At 39.9% G+C, this 16,969-nt stretch overlaps 1 protein-coding gene across 1 annotated transcript in view; it reads left to right on the top strand.

The window, feature by feature from the left end:
• Positions 1-16,969, top strand: part of CCDC138 (coiled-coil domain containing 138) — a 74,276-nt gene that overhangs the window by 10,098 nt on the left and 47,209 nt on the right. The window contains 6 exon segments of the mRNA XM_073350871.1: positions 3,592-3,776; positions 4,427-4,585; positions 7,614-7,733; positions 8,880-8,957; positions 9,041-9,151; positions 10,627-10,776. Coding sequence (XP_073206972.1) covers positions 3,592-3,776; positions 4,427-4,585; positions 7,614-7,733; positions 8,880-8,957; positions 9,041-9,151; positions 10,627-10,776 — 803 coding nt within the window.

Genomic DNA, 16,969 nt, shown 5'->3' with positions numbered 1-16,969 from the left:
AGTTATAACATTCACAGTTAAAATCTGTTGATAGTTTAAAATCATTGAAAGTTTAAATTCGTTTTGTGGACAACAAACCATGTGCAAGGTGGTAGCTAATTTTCAACGGCCGTTATAATAAAAAACGGCCTTTGTATTTATAACCATGACTAATTTATCAAAAAGGAGAGTTCTGTCTACCTTCGTCGTTGACTAACCTGCTGCCGCCTTGCCAGTTTAAAGTTGTTACAAAACCATCCATGGTTGGCACCTCGGCTGTTAAAATGTGGCTTGTATCAAATTACATACATACAGTACGTTGTCTGTACAAATGTGCATGTATGAAAGTGGTGGAACGAATGTGCAACAATGAGAAGGCAGGGTAAATGTATGTTTCCTGCCCATGGTCCCATTAGGTGTTCTCATCTCTCCCGCCTATTTTAATCTCGTTTTTAAATTGTGTGCAGTATAGACTAAGCTTAAGTTGTCTCACTAGTTGTATTTTTGAAATATTGTAACTCTGCGCTGACATTTTCTAAACAATTAAAAAAAATTGTTAGCATTAATATTAAAATACCATTGACGTGATGGCAAGTACTTCACAGCCACAGAAACGAAAGGCATGGACAGTCAAAGAAAAATTGGAAGCTTTGGACAGACTGAAATCAGGAATGAGCCAAGCGAAGGTCTCAAAAGAACTAGGAGTGGGGGAATCAACATTAAGAGGGTGGATCAAAGATGAGGAAAAATTAGTCAATGCTAGTTGAACTGGATGAAAGTGTAGGCCTGGAAAGGAAGCGCCTAAAAACTGCGCAGGATAACCAACTAGATAGAGCAGTATTTGCGTGGTTTACCCAAGAACACTCTGATGGTACACCAATTTCCAGTGACGAGGTAAGGAAACAATCGGACAAATTGAAGAAGGATCTTGATTTTAGACGCTCGGGTGAGGACGCTTCTGCACATCAAGGTAACGAATTTAAAGCTAGCAGTGGATGGCTTAATCATTTTAAAAAACGTCATGGCATTCAGCAAGTCACAATTTCAGGAGAGACGTGCTCCGCAGATATAAAAGCTTGCGATGAATACCCACTAAAGTTACAAGAGATCATCATTGAGGGTGGCTATGCTCCGGAGCAAATCTATAACGGTGATGAAACCAGCTTATGTTACCATATCTTGCCGGTTAGAACACTTGCTTCTAGGACCGAAGAACAAAAGGCTGAAGGTTTTAAGGTGATAAAAGAGAGAGTGACAACACTTTTCTGCATGAATAAAGCCGGCTCACATAAACTTAAATCTCTGTGCATAGGCAAATCCAGGTCACCTAGGGCTTTCCACCATAAGAACATGGATTTGCTTTCATTAATTTATCACCATTCAAAAAATGCCTGGATGATATCGGATATTTTCGAGGAATTAATAAATATTTTGTACCAGCTGTCTGGAGCCACCTGCGCAGACAAAATCTGGAGCCAAAGGCATTGCTCCTACTTGACAACTGTCCCGCCCATCCCACGGTTGAGACCTTAACCAGCAAAGACGGGAAGATAAAGGTGAGCTACCTTCCTAAGAACACAACATCCAAAATACAGCCCCTCGATCAAGGCATTATAGCCACTTTTAAAGTGAACTATCGTAAAGCCTTAGTAAAGAAAATTGTTGAGGACAACAGTAGCATAATGGATGTAATCAAGAAATTGAATTTGCTGGATGTATTTAAATTAGGCAAGACAGCCTGGCTAGGAATCACTCCGTCAATGATAGAGAAATGTTGGCTTCGTTGTCTCAAAAGTGCTTTTGTTACTGAAGGCGACGACAACCAAAATGAGGAAGAAGACAAAGATGAGAACAACTTTGAAGGTTTTACAGAAGAAGAGGCCATGGATGCAGAAGGAGACTACAGGGAACTTATGGCTCAAAATGGGATAGCTGATGTTCAAGAGTGGATGGAGGTCGATGCTATGTGTCCAACCTATGAATGACTTACAGATGTAGATATAGTTCATAATGTTGCCCTTCAACCACCTGATGCCTCAGAAAATGTGTCTAACCCTGAGGATAGTGACGAAGAACCCTCGGAGCCACCGCCCAAAGCTGCTGATGAGGTTCTAGGGTTAGAGATTGGTCTTAAGTGGCTAGAAAGCCAGGATGTGGATAGACTGCAAATACTACAGTTAAAATCCATAATTGACCTGGCAAAGAAGAAGACTCACAGTAGCATAAAGCAACAAAATATAACAAGTTTTTTTTTTAATTAAAAAAAAATTTTAAGTGGTGCATCTTAAATAAGAGAGCATCTTGTACACCAAAAAAAGGTATTTACCATTTTATCAATGTCTTTAAAATGTGATTACTTTACCTTTTTTAGCTTCATTTTAACCTTTTTCTATAAGTAAAAACTCCCATCTCCAAAATGTTTTCAAACTATTTAATAGTTAACAGTTCATATTACTTAGCCAACTATGTTATACGTAGATTGTTAAGTGACAGCGGCCCATGCTCCTATTTACTAAAATACCAAAATCCTTTTTTACAACAATTTATAAGGATGTGTAATTAAAAGCGTTTTCTGATATTTTATGTGAATTTTGCATTTTCCTAAGCATTACACGCAGACCAAACGATTGATGTATGATGAAACCTAGCGCACATGGTTGTATTTAGTATTGTTTAGTACCTGTGTTGTTAATACACTGTATCTTTTAAGTAAGCTTATAAAATAATTGTTGCAATTAAAGAAAGGAGCTACAATTTAACCATTGTAGAACAGATTTATTTACTGCATGCACCATGTTAGTTCTAACAAAAATGATTTGCTGACTGTTAACGGAAATGCTCAAGGCCAAAGCAAGTTCAATGTAACGCAGTATGATTTCACCTATGACGCGGTAAGATTTTTTTGCTCCCAAGGACTGCGTTGTATCGGGGTAGAGGTGTATATATAAACAAGACACATTCTTTTCTGAAAGATTGGCCTTTTTAAGTCTCCTGCAATGCAGTTCTGATTATTGTACATTACGGATCAAGAAATAGAGAAAAAGAAAAAGCCAGCCATTATTAACACAGTATTTTCAGTTTTATAAAATGAAACATTTTCAATGTTAAGAATAAGTGGTCTGATTAAAGACTGTTCCAAGACATTATTTGACTTCCACATAAAAAACAGCTCTCATAATGTTCCTTCATTTTCTCCTACCATCACCAAAAGAACCAGTTAAAGCACTGAGAAATAGTGCTTTAACTGGATTTAGTTAATTTAATAGATATATTGTGCCTTCAGTCTGTGTGCAGATCTTCTAATGATGTCTATTGGACTTCTGTGTGTAGGGTGAGGGCATAATTTATGTATAAAACTGCACTGATCAGAAAACTAATAATAATGGGCCAAAATGAATCACAGGAAATAGATGATAAAGGTTTTGAACAAATACTAATAGTGCCTCAGGAGATACTCAGACTAACTTTTTACTTTAGTACCTAGTATACTGCTATTTAATCACAAAAGCCTAAAATGTATTTCTGCCTTAATGTAACAATAACTGGTCATCTAATTTATTAATCTAAAGTACAAGAATAATTTTTATAAAATGTGTTCTTTTCATTTCTTAGATGTCACCCTACCATCCAATTTGGCTCCAAACACAGAAACTTGTAGTGATCATGATATCAGTAGTGGTCTGGTTAGGAAGACTGCGAGCAAGCCTGAAACTCAAGTATTGAGTGGTCGAAGATTAATACCTTCTCACATCAACCAGATTTATGATGAGCTATATGTCATACATCAGAAACTGCAGGTAGGAACTGGAAATGACTTTAGAGTATTACTAGATAATTTTCCTCAGAAACTCAAGATTAGTGAATATTCAAAAACTTCTAACATATTAACGTATTAAGTCTGTCACACTCCACTTCCCGTCCTAACTTTCTTCCCCCAACAATTACATACTGTTTTTTTTTTAAAGCTGCTCTCCGTATCATTCTACAGTATAATGTAAGCCACTGCATTGCAAGAGGCTGTAACAATTTGTCCGATGAGGCAGTGTTGTCTTGTGGATAGAGGAGGGGTTTTGAAATTATCAGATAAAAGACAGAGTATTGCAATTACTAGTATTAACCAAAAATTTCAGATCTAGATGCCTAAAGTCAAGCTTCTAAACCCTGGTTATCTAAGTTGAAGTGGCCTGATTTTCAGAGGCCGAACAATCCCGTCCCCGATGAGAGTCAGTTGGATCACTATGTTGAGGTGCTGAAAGTAGTCTGCTTTCAGCATTGTGTCCAAGTACACTAAAGCGGTGCTTATACTCAGTGAACCATACATGCAATCTGTTATATACATTTCCATAAAACTGAAAGTATCCCTGACAAAATGACTGTATTTCAATACAAGTTATAATAATTTCATTTTTTATAATTTTTTTAAAATTGTCCATTTTTTCTGACACAGCAAGAAAATTCAGTACAGCAGGAGTATGCTCTGCAACTTCAGAAACGAGAACATTTTTTAGCTGAAAGAGAAGCATTGCTTTTCAGACATGAAGCTGCTTTGACTAAGATAAGAGGTGTTGAAGAGGAAGTTCATGCAAAATTTCAGATTATAAAGGAGGTACAATAACTTGTATTAGAATTATTTTCTTGGGCAAATATAGTTATCTGGGGCAAGCCATTTCACTGATTTCTTCAGGCCCTCAGTTTCATCACCTGTAAAATGGAGATAATCCTCAGTTTTGTAAAGAGCTTTGAGGTCCTCAGATGAAAGCTTGATATATAAGGGAAAGTAATATTGCTATGTATTTTGGTTATTAATAGTTGCTTTCTCAGAAAGATGAGTTTAATGGTCTGGTTCAGGGGTTGCCTTTGGTTGTGTACCAGTATTAAATTGTTTGTGGTGAAAAAAATTTCCCTGGAATCTAACCCCCTCATTTACATTAAGTCTTATGGGGAAATTAGATTCGCTTATCATCGTTTCACTTAAAGTCGCATTTTTCAGGAACGTAACTACAACATTAAGTGAGGAGTTCCTGTATTAGAGTTCTTTGAAGGGGTCAACAAACATGTGGACAAGGGGGATCCAGTGGACACAGTGTACTTAGATTTCCAGAAAGCCTTTGACAAGGTCCCTCACCAAAGGCTCTTACGTAAATTAAGTTGTCACAGGATAAGAGGGAAGATCCTTTCATGGATTGAGAACTGGTTAAAAGACTGGGAACAAAGAGTAGGAATAAATGGTAAATTTTCAGAATGGAGAGGGGGTAACTAGTGGTGTTCCCCAAGGGTGAGTCCTAGGACCAATCCTATTGAACTTATTCATAAATGATCTAGAGAAAGGGGTAAACAGTGAGGTGGCAAAGTTTGCAGATGACACTAAACTGCTCAAGATAGTTAAGACCAAAGCAGATTTTGAAGAACTTCAAAAAAATCTAAGTGATTGGGCAACAAAATGGCAAATGAAATTTAATGTGGATAAATGTAAAGTAATGCGCATTGGAAAAAATAACCCCAACTATACATACAATATGATGGGGCTAAGTTAGCTGCAACTAATCAGGAGAAAGATCTTGGTGTCATCGTGGATAGTTCTCTGAAGAAGTCCACACAGTGTGCAGCGGCAGTCAAAAAAGCAAACAGGATGTTAGGAATCATTAAAAAGGGGATAGAGAATAAAACTGAGAATATCTTATTGCCCTTCTATAAATCCATGGTACACCCACATCTTGAATACTGCGTACAGATGTGGTCCCCTCATCTCAAAAAAGATATACTGGCATTAGAAAAGGTACAGAAAAGGGCAACTAAAATGATTCGGGGTTTGGAACAGGTCCCATATGAGGAGAGATTAAAGAACCTAGGACCTTTCAGCTTGGAAAAGAGGAGACTAAGCGGGGATATGTTAGAGGTATATAAAACCATGAGTGGTGAGGAGAAAGTGAATAAGGAAAAGTTATTTACTTGTTCCCATAATATAAGAACTAGGGGCCAGCAAATGAAATTAATGGGCAGCAGGTTTAAAACAAATAAAAGGAAGTTCTTCACACAGCACACAGTCAACCTGTGGAACTCCTTGTTTGAGGAGGTTGTGAAGGCTAGGACTATAGCAGGATTTAAAAGAGAACTGGATAAATTCATTGAGGTTAAGTCCTTTAATGGCTATTAGCCAGGATGGGTAAGGAATGGTGTCCCTAGCCTCTGTTTGTAAGAGTGTGGAGCTGGATGGCAGGAGAGAGATCACTTGATCATTACCTGTTCTGTTGGCATTGGCCGCTGTCGGTAGACAGGATACTGGATGGACCTTTGGTCTGATCCAGTATGGCCATTCTTATGTTCTTAAGTTCATGACTTTGAGTTACATTTTTTGAGACTAGCTCTCTGCCATTTGATCGGTTGGAATTCTTTTTTTTTATACTGTCTCCAGGATGGAACTTCTGACGGTACATGCCAGAGCATTCCAGCTAAAGGCTTTTGGTGCTTGTGTTTGTTTTCTGTGCCTGTATGTCACATTCAGAGATTTCAGCTTTTTAGATGCTGTATAAGACATGTTTTTCAGCTTGGCTTTATTGGAGCATGAAAACAGGGCTAGAAAAATTTAGCAGACGCTTACTGAAATTTTACCAAACTCTTGACTGTTAGCTGAAGACTAGTACAAAAGATGGTAATTCTCAGATTAAGGCAAATTCTCTCTTCTTTCTTCTACCCATATTTGTCACAGCTGATGGGAAAGGAGAGACTTTTGGCATTTTTACCAGTGTTGTCTCTGTCCACTTTGGCACGTCATTTTAAGTATTAAACTTGGCTAGTAGGTATGTGAGAAATTTGAAGCCTCCCGAGGTCCTCTGGCTGCTGGGGAAAAAAGGAGCATTCTCTCTCTGCTTCACTTTCATACTCTACAGCCCCCTTGATTGTTGCAATGAGGTGTCTCTGCTACTCTACTCCTCAGCCTCCATTTTTGAGTTCTCTGCTTCAATGCATGTCTCTGCTGCTGCTCATAACTGTCAATCAGTAGTAGAGGGAAAATGACATGACCTCTCAGTTTCACTGCTACCCACTTTTCTAATTTATATCAAAATAGTAAAACAAAGTATTGCATAAATTTGTAGCAATTCCAGTTCAGCTTCCCAAGTACAAGAAAAACTTCATTGCAGGCTGCTGAGATGCTTTGTACCATTAGGAATATTTGCTGCACTGGAGGGGAAGATTTTGATATCTTTGTGACTAAGGTCCATAGTATTTCCTTACAAATAATTAGTGTAAAAATCAGTTTCTCCTTTTTTTTCCCCCCTCCCATATTAACCTGTTTTTCCACACATTTTATTTATGGAATTGATTCTTTGGACACATATGTAAATGAAATGATCTGATGATATGATACATACATTTTATAGTGAATTTAAAAAGGGATATGACCTCCTCAAAAACAGCCAGCAGGCCTGCTATTGCTCACAACCACATTGTAATGATTATTCTTTTTGATGTACAGGATACTCCTGATTTTCAAAAGATCATGGGCACAAAGTACAGGCACACTTAGGCATGCAAAATTGCACACCTGACCCTTTAAAAATTAGACCCAGTGTTTTAACATAGTGATTGCAGAAGTTGTTTCTAGTTGGTATATCATTAATCATATTTTTCTATAGCAACACGAGGCAGAAGTTAAACAGCTGTCAGAAACCTTGAAAGAGAAGACTAAAGAAAGCAAGAGGCTCAAATCATCATTTGACACCTTGAAGGAAATGAATGACTCTTTAAAAAAGCAGGCAAGATCCATTTTCATACCTATTCAAGAAAAATTGTAAATATTAGAATCAATTTAAATTATTTTTGGAAAGTTGACTGATTGTATTTGCAGTCTTATTAAACAAGATTCATATAATTGAGCAGAAATGACTCTTGTTCCTTTCCTACAACTTGGTTTTTCTTTTAACTGGTTGGTGTCTTTTTTTTTTTTTTTTTTATAATCTCAAATACGGTAAAGTTTGAATTACTTCTAAATAGCCAGCAATAAGTCACTCATAGGAAAAGAAACATTTCAATATCCTGCCAAGGAAATTGAGACGCTAGGGTAGATAGCCTTCTAAAATTCAGAATGCAGCCCTGATCTGCTTAATAGCATGGGCAAACCTTCGTGTATTCCATAATGTTATTGAATCTATCCTAGCAAGTGATTTGTGCTCCATGCTGCAGAGGAAGACTAAAACCCCCAAGCTCCCTGCCAGTCTGGCGTGAGGGGACAATGCCTTCCAGACTCTACATATGGTGATCAGTTCAACTCTGAGCATGTGAGCAAGAACCAACCAGTCAAGCATCTGAAAGAGAATTCTCAGTTCCATTTCAGAGCACCAGTGTGAGTTTGTGTGTTGTGTACAGTTCTGTAGTTCTACATAATTGCTGCAGTATGACTTTATTCTACCATGTAGATGCTTGTCCAGAGAGAGACAGCTCTACAAAAGTTAGTTATGTGGATAGTGCTTTCAAGCTGTAAAGATACCTATAATTGTCATTGTGCACTCATTAATATAATGCATAGAGCTATGCAGACAGGTAATTTCAATTTAATTGTATATGTCCTCTTCAGAAAAATCTCACTCTTGAAGGTATGGTTTCTGTATTTGGGTGAGCCCAGTGTTTGGCTTGCAAGTTGAATTCTCAATTCACAGGACATAGCTTATTATACATTACACTGAACAGTTAGCAAAGCTCTGACTACTGGCTCATTTTATAAAGAGGTAAATGATCTTCTTAGCTGTTGTTTTGCTCACATTAAGAGCAGATAAACTTGCACTTTAATAAATCTAGATGCCTATAACTAATGATTTTTGAACAACCTTTATATGAAGTAAAGAATGAGTTTAAACTTGTTTTGAGTCCACAAATATTTTAAACATATTTTCTGATTCTTTTAGTTAAGTGATGTAAGTGAGCAGAACAAGAAGATGGAAGTTCAAGCAAGAAAAGTACAAGCACGTTTAGAGAATTTACAAGTAAGACTAACAGTTTTTCCTTATTACTTCTTCCCTTGTAAGAAATAAGTCAAATGTAATTTATTTAATATATCCTGTTGCAGAGGAAGCATGAATTTTTAACAATACAGAAATCTAAAGATGTTTCTCAAGCAATGCAAGAAATTAAATCTGTGAAGCAGGAAAAAATGGCAACAACATCAAAAATTTGTAAGGTAAGGCATAAACAAGGAGGAAAGGAAACTTCTATTTTAATTAAAGGATATTAGATGTTGGAATATCTTTCTAGAACACCCACTTTTGCTATGTCTTCAGGAAACTAGTGACATCATTTACTCATGTCATGTATTTATGATATGAGTGAACTACTCAGTTATGCTGAGGAAAGGGGTTAAAGTGTTCAGGGCATAAGAATAGTGCAATTGGATTGCATTGGGGAAAATTTAGTGTGTTTAACTGGAAAAATAATTACATTTAAATTGTCACTAAAAAGAAGTGCACTTATTGTCATCCTGATCACCTTTCTTTTATGTTATATCTAATCCCCCCTCTTTTAATCTGTCCATCTTTTTAAATTGTATGTCTGTTTCTTCCACTATGTTTGGGAAGTTCTTAACACATTTTGATTACTGTCACAGTGTAAATAATATCTCTCTATGTACAGCTTTCTGTAATTAACTGAAAAGAAAAATGGGTAAATGATGTCAGATATAGGAAGATTAACTTGTAAGCCATAGGTAATTATGCTCTTAGTGCTTATAGTAGAAAAAGCCTCTAGTGAAGGAAAAAGTGAGTAAATGCGGACATGTTTCATACATGATTGCAATATGATCACCTTCCTTCCTTCTGTCTTGAAACATTCTCTTTTGTTTTTGTGAAATAATATTTCTTATCTCAGTGCTGTCCTATTTAATAGTGTGCCTTCTGTCTGTATTCTACCATTATATCCCTTCTGGTAATTATGAAATCTAGCAATAAAATTACTTGGAATATTTCTTGAAATATTATACACAACTTTCTCTTTCATTTAAGGGAACTAGATTTTTCTCTCTGAGGGCTGACCCTAGAAACTTCCTGAATGCATCTGCTTTTTTTCCTGACAAGCCTAAAATAATTTGTTCCACTTTGGGATTCTTAGTTAATGTATTGGAGAAGGCAAATTGGGGAATTGGGGGGTCCATTCTTCTGAAGTCTTGGTTTTAATTCTTTGAACTTATTCATTATTGGAATGAACATTATTAAGTTGTAGTTAATGCGGTAAATTTTAATGGCAGTGGGCTACATACAAGAAAGTGACATGAATTGTTTAGTGCATCTAACATTTCCCACATAAAAATTACCACATGTTGACAATACCTGTGAATTATGCAGTTGTCTTTCACATTCTCCTCACATTCTTATGGCCAAAGTTGTAAAACGGACCCATTCTGTGCATGAAGATGTTTTTCTAGGACTTTATATAAATTTTGTACCTGTGTGTTTTCTGCCAACCAATAATCACCACAAATACTGGCCTAAACTCCTAATTTTTCTCAGGCATGGCACCATCCTACTCCAAATACATATAATAAAATGCTAAAACTGTTTTCATATTCTGACACATCTATCTGTTTTCTTTGAGAGGCTCTAATAATATACCTTATGTTTTGGAAAAGCTTTATAATCTTATTTAATGTTATGGTTGTTACAGGTACCACTTAATTCACATGTTTATGAGCTTTTAAGTGTTCTTATGGACTGGATCTCAGATCAGTTCCTCAAAGTGAAAATAGAGGAAAAAGGAGACAATCACAAACTAATGTACACCCACAAAAATTACACACAAGAAAAGTGTGCAAAGGTAAAGGGGTTTGGATTGTTTTTTTTAAACCTTGTGGCCAATGTATGCTAGTTTTATTTATATATATTTTGAACGCTATTCTCAAAACAAAAATAATTGTGAATAGTTAACAGTTGAGTATTCATTCAGACAATATTTAGTGGGTATTTTGACACATATAGCTCCAAAAATACAGGCAATTTAAAGAAAATTAGGGTACTAAGTTCCTGTCCCATTGTAAGCCATCTCTTACTCCTGATTACTTCTTTCAATGATACGATTTTCAGATTTCTCTCTTCATTCTTCCCTGCAATGTTGAACATAAGAATGAGCACACTGGGTCAGAGCAGTGGTCCATCTAGCCCAGTACCCTGTCTTCCAACAGTGTCCAATGCCAGATGCGTCAGAGGGAATGCACAGAACAGGGCAATTGAGTAATTCCTCCCCTGTCGTCAACTCCCAGCTTTAGGGCAGCGAGAGGCTTAGGACACCCAAAGCGTGGGGTTGCATCTCTGATCATCTTGGCTAATATCCATTGATGGACCTATTCTCCATGAACTTACCAAATTGGTTTTAAAACTCAGTTATAGTTTTGGTCTTCACAACATCCCCTGGCAATGAGTTCCACTGGGTGTTGTGTGAAGAAGTACTTTTCCTATTAACTTCATTGGGTGACCCCTGGTTGTTGGGTTACGTAAAGAGGTAAATAAAGCTTCCTTATTCATTTTATCCACACCATTCATGATTTTATAGACCTCCATCAAATGCCCCTTTAATAGTCTCTTTTCCAAGCTGGAAAAGTCCTGGGCTAGGTCTACACTACAGACTTATGTCAGTATAACAGCATCACTCAGGGGTGTGAAAAATCCACACCCCGGAGCAATGTAGTTATACTGACCTAACCACCCACGTAGACAGCGCTATGTCGATGGGAGACTTTCTCCCATCGACATAGCTACTACCTCTTGGGAGGTGGATTAACTACACCGACTGGAGATGCTACTGTGCCAAAGGAAGAGCATCTTCACTACTGCAGTGCTGTATGTGAAGACAAGCCTCCAGTTTTTTTAATCTCTCCTCATATGTAAGCCATTCCATAGCCTAATCATTTTTGTTGTCCTTCTCTGCACCCTGTCCAAGTTCCTTCCCCTCATCCTTTTTTCTAAGCAGATTTGCATGCCTAATTTAAAATAATGTATTAATAAACAGGCAGTGGTGCTATAAGGAGAGTTTTGGAATGTATAGCTTTGAGATGTATGGCCACTGGGAAGCATTCATGGACAGAGGACTGTTCTCTCAGGATGGACTTCACCTAGGTAGGGAGGAAAATAGACTTCTAGGATGGAGGCTGGCACAACTGATTAAGAGAGCTTTTAACTAGGAATTTGGGGGAGATGGTTGGGAGATGTCTCGATAATCTCCATGCCGGATTTTAACATTGAGAGGGAATAAAACAAAGTAAGAAAGGATAGAGCCATCGGTAGGAGAATGGACATAAGGAGGAAGGGCAGTGTAGATACCAGTCTAATAGGTGATACTGGCGGTAGAATGTCTGTGCCTAATTGGGTAAAGAATGTGAGCGAAGCCAAACAGGAAAAATTAAGATGTTTGTACATTAATGCGAGGAGCCTAGATAACAAAATGGAGGCACTAGAGCTATGGGTGCAGGAAGTGAAACCAGCCGTTATAGGGATAACAGAAACATGGTGGAATAGTGGTCATGACTGGAGTACAGGTACTGAAGGGTATGTGCTGTTTAGGAAAGACAGAAATAAAGGCAAAGGTGGTGGGGTAGCATTGTATATCAATGATGAGGTAGACTGTAAAGAAATAAGAAGTGATGGAATGGATAAGACAGAGTCTGTCTGAGCAAAAATCACATTGGGGGAAGAAAGCTACTAGAGCCTCTCCTGGGATAGTGCTTGGGGTGTGCTCTAGACCACCCGGATCTGATTTGGATATGGATAGAGACCTCTTCAATGTTTTTAATGAAGTAAATACTAATGGGAATTGTGTGATCATGGGGGACTTTAACTTCCCAGATATAGACTGGAGGACAAGTGCTAGTAGTAATAACAGGGCTCAGATTTTCCTGGATGCGATAGCTGACGTATTCCTTCACCAAGTAGTTGCTGAACCGACATGAGGGGATGCCATTTTAGATTTGGTTTTGGTGAAGTGAGGACCTCATAGAAGAAATGATTGTAGGGGACAACCTTGGTTTGAGCGATCATGGGCTAATTCAGTTCAAACTAAATGGAAGGATAAAAATAGATCTGTGACTAGGGTTTTTGATTTCAAAAGGGCTAACTTCAAAAAATTAAGGAAATTAGCTAGGGAAGTGGATTGGACTGAAGCATTTGTGGATCTAAAGGCGGAAGAGGCCTGGAATTACTTCAAGTCAAAGTTGCAGAAACCATCAGAAGTCTTCATCCCAAGAAAGGGGAAAAAACTCATAGGCAGGAGTTGTAGACCAACCTGGATGAGCAAGCATCACAGAGAAGTGATTAAGAAAAAGCAGAAAGCCTATAAGGAGTGGAAGATTAAAGGGATCAGCAAGGAAAGCTACCTTATTGAGGTCAGAACATGTAGGGATAAAGTGAGAAAGGCCAAAAGCCATGTAGAGTTGGACCTTGCAAAGGGAATTCAAAACCATTAGTAAAAGGTTCTATAGCCATATAAATAAGAAGAAAACAAAGAAAGAAGTGGGACCGCTAAACACTGAGGATGGAGTGGAAGTTAAGGATAATTTAGGCATGGCCCAATATGGTAACAGTGTCTGCGCTGGTCGCCTTGCAGTGCCGTTGGTGCCACATGTAGCGCGCGCATGACCTTAGCCCTCCAGTTCCTTCTCAACCGTTCTCAGCTGAAGATGGAGCAAAGGGGCAGTGTTAGTACTTCTCCCTAAAACCGTTAAGAAATAGCTTTTAGGTAAGTACTTAAATAAGTTGTTATAGAGATTGTTAGTGTAAAAAAAATAAAAATAAAAAAAAAATTGTTAATTCATTAGACAGCCGCCTTAAGGGACAGTTACTAGTTAAAATGCTGGGGTCTCCAGGCCTCCAACGTGTGATGCCATGCCTGTTTCAGACAGACATTCTTTATGTGTATGCTGCCTGGGTGAGGGGCATATTCCCCAGAAATACTCCCATTGCAGCAACCTGAAACCCAGAGCCTGATGGGACAGGGACCTTTGGCTTAAAATGATCTTGATGGAGAAGACCCTTCAGCCTGAGGAGGACAAGCAAACAGCCTCTCCGGGCACTCCTCAAGATGGAAAAGGAGATCTACCCTCTGAAAAAACAAAAAAGAGGGCTCAAACATCTTCGCAGAGAGGTCCGCAAAAACAGAGGCGGTCTCCTGCAAGGTCACTACCCCCGATGCCATCTTACTCTCAGGTGAGCACCTATAATGCTCCAGGCACTTCCGGCACAGCCGAGGTCAGAGAGAGAGAAATGGAGTCGGCACTGACACAAACATGCCTCCTCCACGGCACCAAGCTCACTGGTATGGGACTCGGCACCGAGTGTCTCAAGCACCATTCCTCCACTGACACTCAGTCGGCACCGGTAGACCCCACCAAGTTGGCACCAGCCAAACAACAACACCCCAGTCGGCACTGACTCCATCAACAAAAGGGAAAGCACCCACGGCACTAACTACTCAGAAATCAGCACCAACACAGTTTCTGCTGCACTAGAGAGACTTAGAAATCTCATTGGCACCACATTCACCAATACTCGGTGCCAAGGGCTCCCCCACAGGCTTCAGAGGAAATCACAGCCCACAAGACATGGCCTGGTTCTCCAGTGATGAGGTGGAGGAGATGCAGGGACAATACCTCCTATCTCCACATCACTCGTCACCTAAGGCCCACCAACCAATGTGGAGCCACATGGGTCCAACACACCATATGAACCAATCATGGTGCAGGCCCCCAAGGAAGTACCCTTCTATGGCTTTCCCAATGCAATGGGCACATTGGGAACCCTGGAGCGCATATAGGGGTCAGCATTCTACACTGTCCACAGCGCAAAGATGTGAACTGCGCTCTAACCCAGTGTCTCTCACACCACAACCCTCAGAGACACAGGAATGGGGAGAGGACACAGAGCCGGGCACAGACCATGATACGTCTCCTGTGCACAATTCATCTTCCTCCTCAGATGAGGCGATTATGCCCCCACCGCCAACCTCAGCGGATGACTTTAAATAATTTCAAGAGCTGTTCAAGAGGTTGTGCAAAGCCAAGACATCCTGCTAAAGGAGGTAAAGACAAACAGCACAAGCTGGTACAAATACTGCAACCTGCATCTACCTCCAAGATTGCTCTTCCCATCAACGAGGCCCTCTTGGATCCTGCGGAGACAGTCTGGCAGACACCTGCTTCTATTCCGCCCACCTGCAAAAGAGCGGATAGACAATATTACATACCATCCAAGGGGGCAGACTTTCTATTCGCGCACCTGCCTCCCAATTCCCTAGTTGTCAAGGCAGTAAATCACCATTACAGCCAGCCACAATTAAAGGTTACACCCCATGACAAAGAACACAAAAGACTTGACTTGTTCAGAGGCAAAGTATATTCCTCCAGCACCCTTTTGTTCCAAGTGGCCAATTATTCAGTGCTACTGGCCAGTTATGACTAGGACAGCTATAGGAAACTTGCCCCGTTTACATCTGAGCTCCCAGAGGACAAACAGACACAATTCCAGGCTATTGTCACTGCGGGCCAGCTCATATCCAAAACAGTCCTTCAGGCAGCACTGGACACAGCAGACAGAACAACGGCCACAGTCGTAGTAATGTGCCAGGCCTCATGGTTTCAGGCCTCGGGGATACCTATAGAACTCCAGACAAAAGTAGAGGACTTACTTTTGACCAGGTACAACTCTTCTCTCAGAAGACAGACGAGGTGCTTCATTCAGTGAAGGACTGTCGGGCCAGGCTCTGCACTTTGGGGATTTACACCCATCCCCCAAATCCCCGCAAAGAGAAGGAGATACTAACCATATCAGAGGCCTAGAGACTCCTCAAACAACAGACAACAACAGCAGCCACACGATAGCCAGCGTCAACTATCACGATGCTGGCAAATACCTCAATCTCAGGCACCGACTTCTCAGTCAGCACCTCCAAAACTGCAATTTTGAAAAGTTGGTGGAGGGTTTGAACAACCTCCCTCACGAAATAGCATTCATGCCCGACCCATCCCCAACTTTTGGCCATCGACTCCGGCCCTTTTACCACATCTGGGCCACCATAACATCAGACCAGTGCGTGTTAGTATATCCCGAATTGATAACTTCTATCGCCTTTACCTCCTGCCCACCCACCCTTCCCCATTCCTCTTCAGGGACCCTTCTCACAAGCATCTACTATGACAAGAAGTCAATCATCTTCTACAACTGGGTGCTGTGGAACAAGCACCACTACAATTCAGAGGGAAGGGATTCTACTCTGATTACTTCCTGACCCAGAGGAAGAGTAGAGGATGGAGACCCTTCTGGATCTGCGGAAGCTCGACAAGTTCGTCAGATCCCAGAAGCTCAAGATGGTCACATTGGGTATGATACTCCCAGCGCTGCAACAGGGGGAGTAGTTTTCAGTCCTCGACCTCCACAATGCTTATTTGCAAATCACCCTTCATCCTGCTCACAGGAAATGTCTACGATTCACGGTAGGACGAGAACACTTCCAATACAGAGTACTTCCATTCAGCCTATCCGCAGCAGCAAGAGTCTTCTCCAAAACTCTAGCAGTGGAAGCGGCACATCTACGCAAATAGGGAATAATGATTTCCCCTGAACTGGAGAATTTGTTTATCAAAGGCCCAACTCTATTAGACACAATTGATGCAGTCCAGTCCACTATCACGCTATTCCAGGAGCTGGGTCTACAAATAAACTAATGGAAATCAACCACAAATCCAGTCCAACAACTAGACGTTATCGGGGCACATCTCAGCGCCATAGAAGCCAAGGTGTCATTACCCCTTACCAGATTCACAAACCTCACAAACTTTATCTCAGAGATACAAGTCAGTCCTCAAGTTTGGGCTTGCACTGTCCTACAATTACTAGGACACATGGCAGCCACGACATTCGTGATACGATATGTAAGACTACATATGCAATGCCTACAAGGTTGGCTAAGTACGATATATATACCAAGCAAACACAACCTACACAAACAGATCACGGTTCCACCAAAT

The sequence above is a fragment of the Lepidochelys kempii genome, chromosome 1 (genome assembly GCF_965140265.1).
Source record: "Lepidochelys kempii isolate rLepKem1 chromosome 1, rLepKem1.hap2, whole genome shotgun sequence".
NCBI lineage: Eukaryota > Metazoa > Chordata > Testudines > Cheloniidae > Lepidochelys > Lepidochelys kempii.
The sequence above is the reverse complement of the archived record's forward strand: the minus strand, read 5'-3'. Positions and strand labels throughout refer to the sequence as shown.